General features: G+C 38.5%; 2 protein-coding genes across 19 annotated transcripts in view; one reads left to right on the top strand and one right to left on the bottom strand.

Moving 5' to 3' along the window:
• Positions 1–3,365: 3,365 nt before the first annotated feature.
• LOC105384550 (pyrroline-5-carboxylate reductase 3) lies at positions 3,366–6,064 on the bottom strand. The gene is made up of 5 exons (XM_011554816.3): positions 5,852–6,064; positions 5,487–5,743; positions 4,991–5,212; positions 4,292–4,503; positions 3,366–3,969 (listed from the first exon to the last, which is right to left on the bottom strand). The coding sequence occupies exons 1-5, from the start codon at positions 5,946–5,948 to the stop codon at positions 3,906–3,908; spliced, it is 852 nt and encodes a 283-aa protein (XP_011553118.2). The 5' UTR covers positions 5,949–6,064; the 3' UTR covers positions 3,366–3,905.
• Positions 6,065–6,573: 509 nt separating this feature from the next.
• Positions 6,574–20,595, top strand: part of LOC105384569 (protein lap4) — a 97,603-nt gene continuing 83,581 nt past the window's right edge. For 16 of the 18 annotated variants that reach the window (XM_048621742.1, XM_048621748.1, XM_048621740.1 and 13 more), the window contains exons 1-2: positions 6,574–6,911; positions 7,978–8,095. In XM_048621742.1, coding sequence (XP_048477699.1) covers positions 6,753–6,911; positions 7,978–8,095 — 277 coding nt within the window. In that variant the 5' untranslated portion in view covers positions 6,574–6,752. The remainder of the gene's footprint in view (positions 6,912–7,977; positions 8,096–20,595) is intronic. The other 2 variants (XM_048621756.1, XM_048621757.1) reach the window with 1 other exon arrangement.

The raw sequence follows: 20,595 nt of genomic DNA on the forward strand, positions 1-20,595 counted from the left end.
CCTCTTTTTGTACTACAAAGCGACCTCTACTAGCAGCAGTGCTTGGTTACCTTCTTATATTATTCAGTAAGTAAGTACCTATTAATTAGGTCGTATTACCTATCTGTGCCAAAATTGGTAAGTACCGACCTAATTAGTAGTTGTGTTTGATCTACCAGTTCCACGCCATCCTGTAGTCTAGGAAGGTGGCAGGTAGGTATACTTAACTAGTTAGTTATGTAGGTGCCTTATGAAAAACTACAAGTAGGTACTTACCTATCAGAATCTAGGATTATCTGCCTAGTTACTAGATAATAGGTATCTAATCTACCTGCTCTCAGGAAATAATATCATAGCGCATCAGACCGTTAAACTGAAACAAAAAACAAAAAACCATCTCACTTCATGCTTTTTGCACGTACCTACATAGGTGTAGGTATCTATAGCATTGTGTTCCACCTATTTCGTTAATAAAGGGATCCACGGGTGGTTGGTTGGAAGACACTGCCCTTGCGGGGCTCTAGGTCTGGGCTATTGCCTCGAGTATAGGGTTACAGTTGTATGGAACCAGTTGGATTCAGCGCTTTCAGTGACCGTGACGACATTTGTTATGGAAAAAATACAGTCGTGACACGAGTAGGTAGGTAAAGTAAGTAGCTACTCTTTCATAGGGATTAGTTTCAGAAGTGATCGTATCAAAACTCCATACTTAACTAGAGCTTCTGGGTACCTAACATTATATCTAATCCCTCTAGCATTTTTTATACAAAAACGATATATATTTGCTTTTGCTATTAATACGAATCTTTACTTTTACAAATTATAGATTTATCTGAGAAAATATCGAATGGATTAAGATCACGGTATTGAAACCGGCTGAAAGTTAGTAAGAATCTAGCATTGCAGGCATCAGCAAACAGTCTCGTGCACTCAGTGGCGGATTAACCTATAAGCACGACAAGCACGTGCTTGGGGCCCCGGGCCTCCAGGGGCCCCCATCCTCTGCTGCTGTTTCATTTTATGTTGTTGTTGTTCCTATGGCACCAGAGGTGCAGAGGGTCTCATTTTCATTTTATACATACATTTTATTCATCCACAATATGTCCGATGTAATGAGTTTGCTCTGATTAAAGGGCCTACCACACGCGCAAGCATCACCACAGTTTTGCCTGCGCAGGCCGGCTTAAACACGGATTACCGTGCGTGTGGTTGGTAAAGGGCCTACCACACGCGTAAGTATCACCACACGATACCCATTTTCGAACTACGTGATATATAGTGACCTGTAATTCCCGACGACTTAGTCATAATCTACAGGCACTATACCTTCAGTCAAGTGGCAGTCTGACATCAGGGATCCATGGAGCAGTGGATCTAGCCGCTGCAGCGTATAACCACAGTACTCACAAGGAGAGTCGCCTCGGGGTGGTGAGCGCCTGATGTCCTGACAGGTGCCGGAGCTGTTGATGGCACGCTCATTTCCCCTACTCCATCCGGATCCGGAGCACTCGTGTTTGGATCCACACTAGGGACAATGAAGAAGCCATTTGCCAGATCTCCATTCTGGTACCGGAGCTGTAATGCGCGCTCACCTCCCGACATGCAGACCTACATGTCTACCCATGGAGCCTACACAGCTGGGTCGGCCGGCGCATGCTATCTGTCACGCACTTCTTGATATCCAGTCAAGCACCGGAGATGTCGGTCCAACTGAGGTCGGACCAACTATAAGGGAAACTCACGTGCCCTGTGACTCTTTCGCATCAACGGCCCTCGTCCTAAACCGCTACTTGAGCCACTAGCTACGGGGAAGACGACCGGTGACAAGCTACCGGGCAGACGAACGTTGTCCCCCCCTGTAGCTAACCACGCGCCACTACGAATCCATACCCAAGTCCGGATCCACTAACAAGCTAGTGGAGGGCTCGAGATCCGGACGCCCGTAGTACCCTGGTCCAAACAGCCGGACTCGTAATTCCGGCTGCGCAACCCCGCACACCTCGGGTCCTGGTGGTGGGTGATCACCATTATCACCAGTATCACCACAGTTCCCAACTGCACAGGCCGGCTTGTACTGTAGGTACATGGAATACTATGGAATGGGTGGAAAAAGTGTATACCGCGCTAACCCCGCCGATTTTTGGGTATAGCAGGCAACTAGACTTTTTTCTATTGAAAAAACTCTAGTTGTTTGCAAACATTGAAAATATACCAGTAGAAGAAATACTTCCTCATTGGGAAACATTGTTTCCTGTTTCCACGCCGACGAATTTGACAATAAAATAATAATTTTTAAAAAATGATTGATAAGTAGTGGTTTTATGAAGTCGATTTTTTTTTAATTATTTAAGTATTATTTTATTTTATTGTTTTTAGTTTATTTGCAATAAAAATTGTCAATCAAAAGTAAGATGCAAATAAGTTCTACTAGTCAATACGAATCATTCAAGCCTAAACACGAGGTAGTTGCTATATACCGTTGAGGAGTTCCCTTGACTGCCTTCCGTTTCCATCATCAGATCAGCTCAAGGTCACCATAATATTATTTTTTAAAAGAACTATATTTACGTTCTAAACTTTATTAGAATCGGTTTATAGGTGCTCAAAATGGAAATTCATACCCTGTTTTTACCCCTTTACCCACCCTTGCGGGTAGAATAAAATTCTGAAAAAAGGGACCACCCCTGAGCTCAACCCAATACATCGAAAAAATAATTTTCGAAAACGGTCTATAAACGGCGGAGTAATCGGTAAACATAAATAAAAAAACATACAGACGAATTGAGAACCTTCTCCTTTTTTCGAAGTCGGTTAAAAATGAGGCTTGCGCGTACTTAAATGTGCCGTGTGATAGCCCGGCATATCTGCCATACTATCATATATATCATATCATATATATCATATCATATATATCATACTATCTGCATATCTGCCCGGCATATCCCGGCGTACCTGCGTAGTTGCAACTGTGGTGATACCCGCGCCTGCCGTAGGCCCTTAAGGCAAGTTCTAAATTAGGGGCCTACACAGGCTTTGTGCTTAGGGCCTCCGATGCTCTTAATCCGCCACTGCGTGCACTACTGGAGAAACGCACTGGAGTCGAGGACAAATTTCTAGAGATACTTTCGTTTCAAGACTGTTTTCGCCCTTTAGAAATAACAGATACCTCGGTCTCGAACAGTTGACTGTTCTATGTATACATATACCTACCGCTGGAGCAATGAAGTCGTCGGCAAGGATCACCGTGTACTACTGGCAGGCGACTGGAGAGCGACCGACCAACTACCGTACCACCACCGACACATTAGGAATTATCTGGCTATGTAAACAAGAAACGAAAACTGCTAAAAAAAATTAAAAGTAAAGGAAATGATTAAAAAACAAAAAAAAATATAACATCAATATTTTATTTCTTGTAATTTAATTACATAGTACGCTACTGTATACGCTACATAAGATTATTCTTATTTCAATATCGACCACATTTTGAAAATAATGGACATACTTAAGTGTTCAAAATTAACTTAGCTACTTTATAAGTATTTTTTTAAATCTTAAATAATGCAAAAGCATATAATAGCTAAAAGCGTATTAGTGTATGCAAGCCTAAAAATAACTTTCAACTAATAATATCGATGATTGAGCTTATTTTTTAAACGTACTCAGGTACTTTCCTAGTCAGCTATGCCAACCTTTTACATAAATACAAAAGTTACGCACTGCAATGTACTTAATAATGAACAACAATATTCCTAGCACGATAAATAATCATTAATACAAGAGAGAATTCAACAGAGGTAGGTTGTAATTATGGATTATATGCACTGGTTATAATTATTGTAAGTAAATGTTATGATAAAATACTATGTCAGAATACTATATAAAACATGGCTGAGGTTTTTCATCAGATCTTTGGTATTGTATATTCATTTCTTTCCCATTTCTTTATTTCTTTGTGTAGCAGCTTCCACAGCATTAATCAAAGTTGCTCTGAAAACATAAAAAGAAATGAAATTATGTATGAGTATAAGATGAACTTATAAGCATTATGTTACCGTGTTAAATAGTAAAAAGAAAATAAAGGCACTTATTTGTCATATCAGAACTAACTTTTTTTCCTAACATACTTAGACAACATTATTGAATCAGTCTATTTTATTATTGAATAGCCTATTTTATTATTTTTAGCCGGATATAGCAACAGCTGCTGAAGATTCACAAAGTGCTACTCTTTTTCTAACAGGCAAACAAGAAGAAACTATGAAGTCTGCATAAATAAAGCAAGCATACAATAAAAACCTAAAAAATATACCTGATTCCCCCATTCTCCAAAGCGGTGACTCCACATATAGTGGATCCTCCCGGCGAGCAGACCTCATCCTTGAGAAGGCCCGGGTGCTTGCCGCTCTGCAACACCATCTGTCCGCTGCCAACCACAGTCTGAGCTGCGAACCGCAGCGCCAGGGCCCGTGGGACGCCCTGCTTCACTGCACCATCCGCCAATGCTTCTATTATTATGTACATCTGGAAATATAGGTTAAAGTCTTTTTAGGAGTGAGCAAATTTTTTTTTGTTGTATATTGTGTTTTTTTATAAATACAGAATATTTACCACTGTTTTCAATCTTATATTACCTCTTTTTGTTTGTGGTTAAGAGAATGAATTTTATCTGTCTTTATCGGCAATCATGGGTGGCTTGTTTGTTATAGATAAAGTTTGCATAGCATAAATATTTTCGTTTTGTTCCTTGATATCAATCAGTTCAGATAACTGTAGTAAAATTTGTAGTGTAATGAGCACAAGGCATGAGTCACATGATGTCGTAATTTTACCAGACTTATCTTAACTTATATAAAAAATATCTTGAACACTACTAGGTAAGTACTTAATATTAGTGTTTGAGAATAACAGGTCAAATTATTCCTTTTGAAGTCTAATGCTGATTAAGTATACTTCCAGGAATATTTTTTACACTATGTAAGTGTAGTTAAATGAAATGAAATGAACTTACAAATGCTGGTCCACATCCACTGACTGCCCCGAGTGAGTCGATGAGATACTCGGGAACTCGCTCACATATTCCACAGCTGTTGAGCAGCTTTTCAACAATCTGGCATTCGTTTGCAAGCACACCGGCATCAGGGGTGTAAAGGCATGCCCCACTCCCAACAGCCATAGGGGTGTTAGGCATGGTCCGCACTACTTTAAACTTGATTGGCAGTATTTCAAGTGCCTGTAACAAATTGTATGATGATGATATTTGTTGATGAGGTTTACTTGAGTCTTGTGACGATTAGTAGATGTGTGTTGTAATGTTTTAGCCTTTGCTTAGCGTACAGTAGTGTAGACTTTGCGGAATGTACAAACAAGATAATAATCATACTTGAAACATAATGAGACATTGACACGGATTAAAGCATACTTTACCATCGGGTATATGAAAGCAGTTTGATGTTTGATCCAAGCATGAAACTTAATGAGCAAGAATGTCAATGCATCCCACACACCTTTTTCAAATCATCAATACAAATCCCAGCCAACATTGAAATAAACAACACATTCTTAGGAGATTGGTTATTGAAATCGGTAATACAGTCAGAAACAGCCCTGTGTAACATATTTGGCTTTACACCCAAAAATATGACATCACATTTACTGAGTAATTCACCATTTTTGTTTGTAATGTTAGTTCCCATCTGTTTCCAGTGTTGCAGGTTCTCTAGATGTGGTCCAGAAACCCATATTTTAGATGCAGGGTGGGTATCTGAAAGGTTTCATTAAAGTTTGAATTAGTACAGTATTTAAGAACATTTTAAAATCCACAAATATCTATAAAAGCTGTGCAAAAATAATCTTATAACTATTTGAGTACCATTTTTCAAAACTCCTTTGACGACAGCTGTGGACATATTTCCACCTCCTATGAAGCCAAGATTAAAATCCATTTTTAGGTCAAGATTAAAATCCATTCTTAGGACACAAATATACTGTTGGGAAATGAAATGGAAAGTTTTCAAAGATGTAAAATATAAAACAGCAGAATTTGGATACCCCTGCCTGCAAAATCAACACAATATAAAAATGACACTGACAGTGACAGGTCACTGACACATGCGTCACTGTCATATGTCACAGAGGCGGGAGTGACAGTGACGTTTTTTAACGAAGTCTCAGAACAATAACATCACTTAAATGTAATGCGAGGCTTGAGAATACGTTAAACACTTTTTTAAAATAAAATTAACACGGTTTCGGTTATTTTTCAGCTTATTTTGATTATAAATTTACATGATTTTATGACCCACACGCCACGTAGACATTAGACTTTTTATTTTACCTCTTACGCAACAGACCTAGCGGTTTTTAGTGCTGCCAGTATTTTAAAAATAATCTACTATTATTTTGAAGGTATCACTTTACTTTAACAATGTATTTTGTCATATACTATACGTATTTTAAACCTAGGTATTATAAATATTACTTAAATTTATGATGGTGGTGAGATTTATTTGAGTTTAAATGTTTAAAATTGATAGATCATAAAATCTCAACTTTTTAAAACGCCTCGTTTAAATATGTGGAGTAAATTATAGCAACACTGTCAGTTTGTGGCTTCACTTTCCGAGGGCGAGGTGCGGGATGTATTTTTACGTATTATTTTGATAACGTGATAAAAAAACGCTAAATCAGTGTTACATTCTTTGAAAGTGCTCAAATATGTGTGGTGTCAGTGCATTGTTAAAGTATAGTTTGTTTAAAGTGTAGTGTCCATCATGTTTCGGTGTATACCTTTGTTCAAATGTAATCGCCAAGTGGAATGTGTAGACAAGCGGCATTGCTCCTTGCCAACAGTACCTGAAGAAATTTTGCGATATTCCAGGAGTTTAGAAGAATTGTTTCTGGATGCTAATCACATACGGGATTTGCCGAAGGTAAGTGGTAGTGACACGGTTTTGATATTGTTAATATTTTGGCATCCGTGGGCGTTTGCCTTATCAGTGGAACGTTAAACAGGTGTAAATAAAGCATCCACGCAACTGTTGCATTAATTTTTCACGATTGAGGTGTAGATAAAGATGAAGTTGTACACCTTTGAGATTAATCTGTATGATTACCTGCACCGAATGTTTAGTAAATGCAATTCACTGATATGAAAAGTAAATATGCATTCAGTATTATACACATAGCATCAATCACTAAACAACAGTTTGTGATAACTGCAATTCTACCATTCTTATTATCCTGCCCTGTTTACTGGTACTGATCACCGCACTCCGCACCACAACATCACCTACACAATGTCTTAGGAATAAGTACCCTAATCTTCCATTGCCATTGTCCAGCAGAAATTAAGTATGGCATTCAGTGCCATGATTTGCTCAATTGTCATTCAGCAAGATCTTAGTTGATGCTTTGGTAGATAGGTATCTTAAGTGAGAAACTTATATGTTTTTTTAACATTAATGTGTAACAGAATCAGTATGAGTGGCGTTTCATGGTGTGTGGCATTGCAGGCACACACTCCCATCATGGGGTTGCCTTCTGATTCAATGGTCCTAAACTGTCCCTAATGTGCTTGCGTTGCAACTAAGCACTTTACTGCATACAGGGTTTAAAAGTACATCTAGGTACTTACGGCCCCGTCTCATAGGTCCCTTTATTCTAAGAGGGGACATTTTGTTCCTACATGGTCACTAGAATGGAATTGATGTGACTTTAAGGTGCAAACTTCCATTTTAATCCTGGATAATTTTCTTCTATTCCGCCAACAGCCACTGCAACTTGGTGGCTCCCTATGCTGGCACTGCAACTTCACATATCTAAGAGTTTTGATTCTTCTAGATTCTATGGCATATTGTCCATTTTTTATCTCATCAATTTTGTTTGGTGTTAGAGAGATGGTATTTCATATTTTTTTACAGAGTACTAAATAACAATAACAGTAGGTACTAAATAAAAATGAAAAAAATAAAATATAAAATTATTATTTTGTTTCAGAATTTCTTCAGACTCCACCGATTGAGAAGACTAGGACTTAGTGATAATGAAATACACAAACTTCCATCAGACATACAGAATTTCGAAAACTTGGTTGAACTTGATGTGTCACGAAATGGTAAGTACTTTATTTATTTGTATTTACTTACAAATGTAAACAATAAAAAAAAACAAAATAGAAAACCCATCCCTACATTCTTAGTTATCTGTTCATAATTGCCTCTAGGAATGACTAATAATAGCCATCATTACATCAGTAACTGCCCATTATGATTCGACAACAAATCAGTTTTTGTACCTACATACTACCATAATGGCGTACTTCCGGTCATAGTTCGGGGAAAGTGGTGTAATGTCCGTCTATCCGTCCCGGCCGCGGCTGAGGGTTACTCTATATGACGAAAATCTAAGTGTCGAAGCGCTGACTGAAGCACGACTTCATCTAGTTGTATTGAACGATTGCACGACAGCTCTCGTTCGTAATTTTTTCTTCAGTATAGAGTAACCCTCCTGGTTACATCAGGTCTGTGTCGTGACATGCCCCGGGCACCTCGCGCTGCCTCGAACTAGCAGACACGCTACCAGCCATTACCCAATGTAGGCCAGACGCATTTACTACGAACACTTAATCCGGTCTGAAATTACGTGTAAAAGATGGAGCGGCGGCATTGAAATGTAACGTTTGGGGATCGTTTTCCAGGGTCAACTGGAAACATGCCTAAAGAAATATATTTAAAGAGCTTCCGTATGACGGTGACAAATCCTAGTCTAGCTGTTTGTCACCGACACGCTAAGAAGAACAGGCATATCAGTATTAATTAATCCTAGCTTACTGACCTAATTTTGTTTGTCCAATCTACATAATCCCCCGTAATCCTGCGCGTATCCTTTGTCCCTATTCCCTATGTTCTATGTAAGCTGCACGTTTATACATAATCCCTCACATCCTTGATTGGATTGCCTAGTAGAGGTGCTATTTATAACTGTAACCGAAACCTGGTCATGCATATCATAAAGTACAGGGTTATAACTGTAATCAAGAACTGGCTTTGTCGACATATCTTTCGGCGTTTGAAATTGCATCGACGTTGGCCGAAAAGCTCCGATCCTTATAAAAAGGAGACATGAGGGCTACTCTTGACCAAACACGAAGTTTCGGCTTCCATCTGCGATAAACACGACTCTATCTCGTAGCATTACAGCTTACCAAAACTTCAACACTGTTTCGTCCAACAAGAGTAGCCCCACTGCTTCATCAGCATGCATGGCGTATGGTCGTGAGCTACCGGCATACCTCCACGTGCACAGGACAGGTGCAAACAGGGAACATGTTAGCACTACCCATTATGGCTGATAAAATGTCTCTGTTGTATTTAATTAATCATATTTTTTTCCTGTTATTTAGATCAGATTCTAAGCATTAGAGTTAGAGACGTTTGTTTTAAATAAAGCGAGCGAGACCCTAACATATAATTAAAGTAGTATGTATTGCCCGGCTCCTATGAAGGTCCACGTGGGATTAAGCCCAAGCTCAGAGGTAATCTCTTAATAACCTGGAGCTACAGACTTTTATGAGAACACTAGACGCTCTGTACAATAGGCACCCAAAACCTAGCGTTCATACTCAGGGCATACTAGCTCGTACGGCGAAAGAGCTAAGATCGCTACACATAAGGTTCAGAAACACTACATGAATACCCTTAGGCGATATGTGACCGTACAATATCGAACTTATTAACTGAGAATGCGACCTACTTACACCCAATGTATTTTTATAGTAGCTGTGAAATCACTTGATAACTGACTGAACCAAACAACGAATTATTAGTTCCTGAGAACAGTTTCATATGTTGATACAATTTCGACCAAACGCGGATTTCTCATGAATTTATATTAGGTACTTTACTTTATATTCCGTTCAAAAATAGCGCTTTATGAGTCACTCTATACCGTTAGCTCCGTTCGGATACGATGTTGCGAAAATCCGTGTTGAACATTAGTTTTACAAACAAGCTTCTGTTCCCAAGCTGAGTGTAGGCAATAACAGTGATCAAAATGATGCTTGGAGGCCCAATATGTCAGTGGTAATGACATGTTATTAGATGCTTATGCTACCGTGAATGAGTTTGATATTGAGTTACGGATACGGTCAGACACGTTAGTTTCAATGAGATCGATTGTGTACATATGAAGTTACATTCTACATTCATTATCCGACTGGGTCAATGTAGGAAGGTTTCAGTTTTTCGATTGTAGGTATGTTTGGTAAGAGTACAGTCCATCTATAAAGTCATGAAAACAGAAATGGATACTATCTAATTATTTACATAAGCGGTGTTTTGTTGATTTTCTACCTTTACTTAATAACAAATCTGTTCAATTATTTACCGTATTAGGAACACATACAATGCTTTTATTAATTACAATTCATAAGATACGATTCATTCATACAATATTATTGTAGATAGGCAAATTCGTTCGTTTAATTTCAATATGGGATATCTATAAGACAGTGCCAATTTCTCCATTGTCGGTTATCTAACCGACAGGGATTGATTTATAAATTAAACGTCATCTCCTTATAAAATTCATGACAGATGTGTAAAAAGTTATCCACTACTCCCTGGTGATGCTCTAACCGAGAATGGAGAAATTGGCACTAAAACTCCAAACATCACAGGAATAATCGTAGCTGAATGGTAGTATAGTGACGTAGCGACACGTCGTCTGCAGCAACCTCAGTCGTCCGCAACCAATTTCCACCCTAATGCTATTATTACATGTGTGTGTTCGCATGAGCCGTGGTTAGGCTGCATTATCGCCCTCGTGAGGTTTCTGCGGCGGCCTTGCAGGCGCATCGCTCGTGAGTTGTGCGTCAAATCTTCACGCCGACGCGACGCCCCTAATCTCTGCTCAATAATAAACAGATGTATGAATGAAATAAAGGTGTTCTATACTATTCTAAAGTACGTAGTACTATAGTATTTATTTCTTTTTTTGAATTTATTATAATTGACTATGAATACATGCGAGATATAAATAAACGTAACTAATTAATGGTAATCACTTAGACATTACAAAACATTTTATTAGATATCTGAAGTTTTGATTTATGACCATAATTTGAATTTTGGCACTCTCGGAACTTGGGAATATAGAAAATTTAAGTAACGCAGCAATCATTAAAATTCGAACCAAGAATTTGTATTTTATTTGTTTAACTTCTTATGTGCCGTTTATACCTCTAGTTTTGTATAGAAAGAACATACCTACAACTCACTCAGTCCGACATGTCACCGACAGCTCGCAAACAAACGAGCATCACAACAGCCATTTTCCTGTCGGTTTATTTTACATCTCTATTATCTTTAATTAGCGCATTCGTTTTGTTGTCATAACGACCCAAATGAATGCCATAATCGGTTAACAATGGTGCTTAGAGCGACATTTTGCAAAGTTTCGAATAGGTGCGGTGCATCAGGCTTTTCACGTAGGTACTTCTAATTTAGTTGACCATCCATACCTACATTGCATAAGTATTAAGTATTTTATGAATCTCCAACCTCAGAAGAAGAGCTTTGAAAGTTTTACGTGTTATTGATGCTCCGTAGCTTTTACTTTTTCGGATAAGAATTTCCTTTGTATTTAAGCCTAGAGATAAAGCTACTGTTTCAGTTTATTTTTCCACCCTCAAACACAATTAGAACATGGCTGTTTGTAGAATCCCGCTAAAGGAAATGTTTTCCAATTCGTTTGTTTAATTTACCCCAGTTGCTTTCAGTCTTGTCTACTGAAATTGTTTAATTTGTGCACAATTTCTGTAGATAAAAATCTAGGACGTCTTTTTATATCCACGTTTGTTTTAATTTCTAGGTTTGTTTCCACTAATGTATGTTTGCGGAAATCGTTATTTGAATTTATGAATAACATAATAAGTGGGACGAATTCGCAACATTGATTTAGAAACGGGGCGATAGTAGGTACGCGACAGAGTTTTGAATCTTGAATCGATTGCAATCAGTGTTGAATAATGAAGCTCGCAGCCGCAGCCCCGACGCCGTCTGAATGGCTTCAAGAACTAGTAACTAGTAAGTTTGCATGGATTCGCGTCTCCTTCACACGGCTCGCTAAATGCGGCCATTTAATATGCAGACTGTGTTATAAACTGTGTAGTTCTGCACAGCACCGGTATACATTGTACATGTACCGTTTCGCCTAGCGGCAAGGTCTCGCTGGCGTAGCAAAACAAAGCGGCAACGTTTTATTTAATTTCCAAATGGGTTTTCCACTTGCACAGTCCACTTGTACGAGTGTTGGGGCGAGTGTTCCCGCTAGCCCGTCACGGTGTGCGCACTGGGCCATTGTACTCAAAGTGAACACGCTAAACATCTTTCCCACATTAAGCGCTTACAGGCTAGACCAGGGGTTCTTAAACTTCCCTATAACGTTTTTTCTTTATTTGCGCTAATAATAATATGATTCTTCGGCAGGGGCAAATACAAGTAGGCGTTCGATGTTAAATATTTGTATTGTGTATATTTCTAACCCGTATGCTCATTATGGCAAAAACCCTCCAGTCTTGGAGGAGGCCCATGTCCAGCAGGACTTTAACGACGTATCATACCTAAACGTTAAGAGTAAACTAACCTACAGCGGGACCCCATACACATTTCTGCGAACAGGAATCCTTACAAGAGGTCCATAGACCACACTTTAAGAACCCGTGGTCTGGTGTCGTCGTACAATTAATGCACAAGACGAGGTGTGAGTGTCACGTTGAACAGGCCCCCGGAGCCTCATCCTCGCACGAAGAGTAATTCGCGCTAATTGCACGCTCATCTTGATGCCTTCACGTATGGTTTGCCCTAATTAGTTGTTTATGGTAAACTGTGCTAGGTTCAACTTACCGAGGCCCAATATAGGTAGATAGAAGACAGTAAGTATAGATAGATAGAATATTCTTTATTAACACAAGAAAAGTATTTAGAAAGCTTATTATACAAACACATAGGTACTTCTTATAAAATATTTTAACGTTTTATTTATTAAGGGGATCCCTAAAGCTAAAATGCTAAAGTCGGCTTGATATACTTGATTAGATTGGAAAAACGGTGGCTTCTATCACATTGATAAAAATATATTTTGTAGCAGAGGGTATACTGAACATGTTAGTTGCTTATAAATTGGTGCAGGATTATAATAAGTATGTTAAAAAAAATTGCAAACACACCATGTCTTTTGCCATTTTTTGACTTATTATGAAAAAACCCTCGAAATCAGAGGGCCCATTTTCATGGAATCTTATATGTATGTGTAGGTAATTAAATTCTTAACAAAGTTACCTTAAAGAGTTGGATTTAATGGACCAGAAGTCAACTTTTTTTGCAAAAAACTAATAAATTCCGGTTTAAAAATGATGACACCGTGACAGATTTCAGATTTCTTCAGTCGTCGCCCTGGTGGCGGCCTGTTAGGAGCGATACCCACGCCATTTTATTTTTTATCAAATATTTCACAAAAACTGATTAAATCAACAAATTATGACTACAAGTATTATAATACATATGCATTTGCTATGGAAAGTTAATTTTCTAATCATTTTAGATGCAGAAAAGCCGAAAATTCTTAGAAAACATTTCGCCTTTTCGATTTGTTTACATTTTTTACTATAGAGTTACAGATGCATAGATAAAGGTAAACATTGCACATAATGACACTTATTAGATTCTCCGTATAAGAACTATACGGTCAATGCAGTATGCCAAAGCGCGAGCCTGTTTATATTCTGAGGGGTAATTTATTTTATTTTAACTGTTGTGTATGGTAGGTAAGCTACACAATATACAGGGTGTTGAAAAGTAAGTTCATGATTTGTTTTATTTGAAACCAAAAACCGTAGTTAATTAAAAATATATATATTTTAAGATGTGGTAGTCTGTACACTACAGGTTGTTAAAAATAAGTAAGTATTTTTAAAAATTGAAGATCTAAAATTTACATAATTTTTTAAATCTATTTAACAAGCTTTGCAAAAAAGCGGTTAAGTGCGACTGTATCTCGCCATGAAAAAAATGAAATGTTTACTGTAGCTATGAATTTTATGCGTTACAAGTGGAATAAAATACCGCATATTATTATGTACAACTATGTAAGAGCCTAGTTTAAAAAAAAAAAAACTCATAAGAAAATATTAAATACACAGGTTTTTTAACCCCTGAAGGAAATAGAGGGGTGTTATAAGTTTAAAGTAAGGGCTGAATTTTTTTTTTAAATTAGGGTGATAGGTAATGTATATTTTTAATGATTTTTTCAAATAGATAAATGTTATACCATTTTTAAATTGCCATAAAATTACCTATAGTTATAGTTATAGAAAAGGGCAGGGCTACCAGTGCCCATTCGCCACTGCAACCTAAAAGATCTATAAATTATGACTCCCCATGCCGAGTCTCACTCTACAGGCCCAGGTCTTTTATAAACCTGATATTACCTATACAGGATGTTGCAAAAAGGGTATACTGTGCCGAAAGGGTTTGACTCAGGGGTTATTCTGAACAACTTTTGTTCTCCAAGTTTTGGAAATTCTCGAAAAATAAATTCGGTCTCTATAGTAAAAAGTCACGTGATCGAATAAGTTTCTATGTAAAAGGTTTTGTTACGTGAATTTTCAAAATTGTAGAAGAAAAGTGGATCAGAATGGCACCTAAATCCACTTTTGGCTAAGCTTTATACCCTTTTTTCAATACCTTGTATAAAATATCGTCAGCGTCACCTTAGATCGTAATCATCGTAACTCCTCGTGACCAAATTTTAGAGGAGACAAAAATACTGTTTTATTTGTAGTTATAGTTGGCATACTACCCACCTAAAGTTTTTTTTAACTAGCCTAAAAATGATTTGTTTAGACAGTCTATCTTCCTGTTCAACCGCAGCCTGAGTGCCAGTGACTCAATGACTGAAAGGAGGCCATTAGTGCTCCTAAATAAATAAAGCAGGCCTGTAGATTATCTTTCAGTGTACCGACACATCTGATTGCTGTAAGAGCCTGATAAGCTCTTCGAACGAGTCATACCCCTGTGGTGGTACGGTTTCGACCTTTCGGACAGTCAGTTTGGCATCCGAAATGCGGATTCGAATAGTGGGTACAATACTTTGCGTTCGTTCACTGTCGGAGCAGGATAAGAACCACGGGCGAGTTGTTGCGCTGGCTGTTTGCTTAAAAATAGTAACCGCGTTCAACTCTATCCCCTAGAGGGCGAACCTTTAGGGCGGCTCTTGTATACCATCACTTGTCTTCTTATCTGCAGAAAATTGACAGAGGTCATACGTGTCTAACAAGTACATTAAGGATGCGAAAAGAGAGGGTTTGTTTTCACTGAAGAAGTTCAGTTGCGGAGTTCCACAGCGGTAGGTCTTGGACCCCTCTGCTGTGGAACTTGGCATACAACGCGGTCCTGCAAATCAAGCTCGCAAACGGCGTTAGCACAGTGCATTTTTCTAATGTCACACAGGTCGTGAGGTAGGCTGAGAGCCTCCTTCGGGGATGACATCCCAATGATTCATTACGAAAAAATTGCTGCAGCTGTGCTCGCCATGCAGTGCATGGGCTACTTCCGAATCTGGGGGGCTGTTGCAAAGGAGTCCGTTGCCTCTATACGGTACGGGTTCCGTGCGATCTATGATCCTTCCGGGAGCACCTGTCTTGTCAAGTCGAAGAGAATGGCTCGTATTCGACGCAACCTGCAGTACTGGTGGGATTGGTTGGAGGACAGGACAGCAGGAAGCTGCAGCAGCCGTCATGCTGTGATTCGACGCATAAATGCAAAAAAAAGTTGAAAGTAACTTCATGTTAATAAAATATTAGATCTTAATTTAACAACATAACATTGCAAAAAAAAATTAACATTGTTGAGTAACATACTCAACAATGTTAATTTTTTTTTGTTGTTGTTAATTGTAATTTACTAAAGTAGTAATAAAAACAAAGGCTTATTGCATAGTTTTCGTTCACGTTCGCCTACATCGCACGTTGTATATGAGAATAAAGGGTATAATTACTAAGTTTTCTTGTTTAAAAATCACGGTTTGGGGTTTAGAGGAAAACAAATGGTAAAATGCGGAATACAGTTTTTTTTTTTCGAATAAAGAGGAAAACATGTGAATTCAAAAAACGTTTCTATTGACACCAAAGAGTACTTTTCGCCGAGAAAAGTGGATTTACAATGTTTGCGATCTAAAGTGATGATAGAACTAGAACTTATTTTTTCAGTTCACCTGCTGTTGAGTGAAATCGTAATTAGGTAAATGACTCCTTGACATGAAAATAACTTTTTTTTTATAATCGTTATAACAAAACCGTTTTTTTTAATACAGCAATATTTGTAGGTGTACTTACAGTGAGCAAAAGAGCGCAGCAAGGTGTAAATTTTTTGGTTTTTAAGAAACAAAAATATTATTTCTATCATATCCCAAATACACATAAGTACTTAAAAAAAAAATACACACTCTCGCCTTGTACTAATGTACTCCCTTGCGGGGGTACTTACATGTTATTATTTTTCTGGTGACCTCCCCATATCCCTTTGCCAGCTACGTAACCTTTTGTGACACCCTGTATATGCAGAGTTCTGCAAACTACTGTTCTGCTTTTGAAACACCAAAAAAAAAACAGGTCGTCTAACTAAAAGGTCACGTGACCAAAAAAAAATTATATGAAGAAGCGATTTTTTCATGAATATAAAAAATTACGTAGGATAAAAGTTTTTCAGAGTGACGCCTGAGTAACGCCCTTTCGGCTAACTATACTTTTTTTATTACACGGGGGCAGAGTTTAATACAACACCCTGAACTATTAAACTCTGATAATATTTTCGCGATTTTTTTACATTCTGATTTCATTTCCTGGCTTAGAAATAACATCAATAACATGCTGCACACGTAGGTTTCGGCATAGTATTAAACCCTTTTTGCAACAACCTGTATAAATATCGGCACGGGTACGACTTTATATATAATTAATTATTAAATATTAAAAATACTTTCAAATAAAAATAAATATTTTCGTATCACAAAACAATATTACTTACTTAGTATATTTTTAACAAAGTGGCATGTCTTCACTTTTATGTTTTCGAGTACTATGTTAAAATTTCATGTCATTGTCCGTAGAACGCCCCGCATACCTCAACCCCCCCTCACTAGATTTGACAGATTCTGATTTTCTTCCAGCTTTAGTGACAGCCTTAAAGTGTAATTGTACAGTATCGATTGCGCTATTACTTGGTGTCTTTTTCGTCGATAGCATAAGCAGAAGTAGAAAAGGTCCCCAATGTATTTGAGACAAATTTACATGTACTAAAATGATGAGTATGGGGTATGGATGATGATGAACACAGACCTAACAACCCTTTTACGTGCGCTGTGTTCTGTGAATAGTGGAAAATTTTATGTCCTAGACGTTGATTTTTTCTGAAAGAATAATAATATTATATGAAAATAATGTAGGTATGAGAGTTGTTGAAGGTTGTGGGAATATAAATAGAAATCCTTTTATGTAGTGAGCCTAATTGCAAGAAAATTGTTTTGTTGCTGAGAATTTACTTCACAATTTTGCAGTAAGTATCTTTTTTCTTGGAAAATCTTCTCATTGTCTGCGTAGTGGGTGTTTCAACCGAACCGGGTAATTTTACCAGCGACCTTTTATTTGTATTTTATGTTTTGATGCGAAAATTTTCCATTTCATAATTTTTCCATAAAAATCGAATCAGATTTTGGAAAATGTATTGTAATGTATATTTAATTAATTTGCAAAATATTGCATTGTATGAGAACTCAATTAAAATCTGTTCCAAATAGCTTAGCGGCGGCTATGACCAATGAGACATTCCTAGTCTTCCAAGTATTCATTCTTCGAAAACTGCATTATTGTTAGCTGCTGGGAAAATGTTAGCGGAATGTAGCTCGCATCGCATACACCGGCGCTCTTCTTTTGTTCTACTGCAGAATAAAAACACACAATAAAATAATATTTGACCCGGTTTCCGAACCGGCAGCCAGTGTACTCTGCTCCCATTGTTGCCAATTACAACTACCCGGTTGCCTTGTATTGTTTCACAATGACACATCAGAATTCAGGCAGCAGCGAATGGGAGCATCTAGATACGTGAACGAAATGGCCTGGCAAATCCATTATTAAGTCAGATGCAGCTACTGCCGCGACGCCGCGCTATCGCACCGGCAACGGAAGGCCCGGGCCCGGCGCAGACTTCGCTTCTACAAGTGTTACGAAACAGATAACGCTAAAATGTAGATAAAAACAACCGCCTTGCGTGCCAGTAAGCCACGACTTGCATTCCAAGATAAACTTGCCATAGAGCTCTGTGCGCTACCTGCCACATTTAGCATTCACTTCAGCTCGAGTAATTAAGCACCACATTATTCCATATGATTAAAAGCTTACTGCGCTCAATAGAATACGACTAGTACCGTCTGAAGTCAAAGCAAACAAAGCGAATATCTGCAAATAAGAGCTGATAGTGTCTAACGTTTATTATCAAAGGGAGCATCGTCTTGGTTGGCGGGTGTCTGGCCCTCGCTCCTCGATGGCTGATCACGGCTGTTGACCCCTCGCCCATTGTCCTGGCGGTCCCACGCCGCGGCATGCATGCCTGCACCCCGCCTCACGTCACATAACAGTTTCACCTACATTTTTAGAATAAAGCCGTGCTTCAACAAAGCCTTTTAAAAATGGAAACGGCTATTCTTCAGCTCAAATCTCGGCAATGACGTCATCCCGCGACCGGTTACTCTGAGCTCCTTTTTATTTTACACGGCTCGCGTACTTCGAGCTTCTTTTGAGGTGAATTTTGTGAGCTGAAAAGTAAATAAGCTTACGCGATGTTTCGCTCTCGAACGTTTGAATGACTATAGTCGCAGTCGTGAACTTTACATGGCGGTCATGGCTATCAATTGCTCCAGACATGATTGTATAGCATGTCTAGAAAAGAAAATGAATATTTCTCTAGTTGAATGTAAATCAGAATACTGAGATATTCCAACTTTTTCCATTTACTTACTGAAAATACTTTCATGCCAATGTCGCTTGCTCTTAGAGATTCTTGGTCCCGTCTGGATGGCTGGTTAATATGCGCCCCCGGTTGCGATCCCGCTAAAGAAATTCTGCATTGAACGGACATCCCCGTTCGGAGTGCAAAAGATAAATTACTTAATAATATTCTGGAAAAGCTACCTGAAAACTTCCACCGGCACCGTTCTCATTAGAGATTAAACTCGCAGCTCACAGTGAAGTTTATCTCTTAGTTCCCCTCAATCGTAAATATTATAATTAGTTTTACTACTACTACGAAGGAGAGGCATTAAAATGGCGAATTGGGGCGTTGAAATTAATAACTGTACGTCATCGGGAGTTCACTGCGCACATTGGCAGCCGCAGTGTGTCTGAGGCATACTGTTTACGAGCTATAATAGTCGCCACTGTGTCTGTACTGCATACTCTAATTGTAACATCAATATGAATCAGGCGGGTTATCACTAGTGTAAGTGTCTACCTAATTGTATAATTATTATACTAGATTTCTAATAAAATATGAATTAGGTATATTCTGCTATAATCAGAAGTTATGATAACATTGATAAGTGAACAGTGAATTCCGATTGGTTGCGCTACATAGTTTGCCAATTTCTCCTCGCGGCTAATTGGCGGCGGCGGCGGCGGCGGCGACTGCGCGCGCGCAAGTCGTGCAAACAATCCGTCGTCGCCCGCGGATTTGTTTACACTGACCGCTAGCACCTAGTGTTTCTTATTTTAAGTTTTTATGTTACCGCAGCAGTTTGCTCTATCGTTAAATGCGCCAGTTATGTTTGATGTGAGGTCGTGGGATTTGTTTTATCTTATGGAAGTTCTTTTTATTATTAATGAGTATGATATTTAGATTTTAATAATCAGTCTTACGTACAAGTTCACCCAAATCCAATATGTCAAAGAAATACATAATACATACAACATAAAATGATAAGCTCCATCGACGGCCTTATTGCTAAAAGTAATCTCTTCCAGACAGCCACAAATACATGGAAAATAAAGTTAAGAAAATTGGTAAAGTGAGAAGAGATAGCTATTTTCATGTGGAATGCGTAGCTCGTTCAAACTAAGTAGGTATTCTCAAAGGATTCCAAACAATATACATAGTTTCCCAATCGCTAACATACAACGGGAAGTTTCCATAAACAACTGACACGGATCTCATTTAACACCTCACTGATTCATGATCATGAATGTGTTTCGTGCGATTTAATCTGCAGGTTCATGCCGTTATTTACAATGCACACCCAATAAGCATACCTCATTGTTGCTTGTTACTGGCGAGGTTTTAAACAGTTTTCATAGGCGCTGACATTTTGGTTAGCTCCACAATGGATGGCCGATCGTTTAATTAAAGTATCAGGCGTGCGGGCTGCGTGTGGGCGATGGCTTTTGCAAATAGGAATTGAGAAGCCCATGTGCCGGCTGTGTGCGGACTATTCAATTACCGCGGGGGCACTGGGCCGGCACTCCGCCGCCCGGCCCTTTGTGCTTCGCCTCAAACACTGTAATGGGAT

Source organism: Plutella xylostella, chromosome 6 (assembly GCF_932276165.1).
Source record: "Plutella xylostella chromosome 6, ilPluXylo3.1, whole genome shotgun sequence".
Lineage (NCBI taxonomy): Eukaryota > Metazoa > Arthropoda > Insecta > Lepidoptera > Plutellidae > Plutella > Plutella xylostella.

Coding starts and splice junctions, on each gene's coding strand:
- LOC105384550 (XM_011554816.3), bottom strand. CDS start 5,948: ATGGATTTTAATCTTGACCTAAAAATGGATTTTAATCTTGGCTTCATA. Junction 5,213..5,486: donor GTATTGATGATTTGAAAAAG/GTGTGTGGGATG, acceptor AATTTGTTACAG/GCACTTGAAATACTGCCAAT. Junction 3,970..4,291: donor TTGGAGAATGGGGGAATCAG/GTATATTTTTTA, acceptor TTATGTTTTCAG/AGCAACTTTGATTAATGCTG.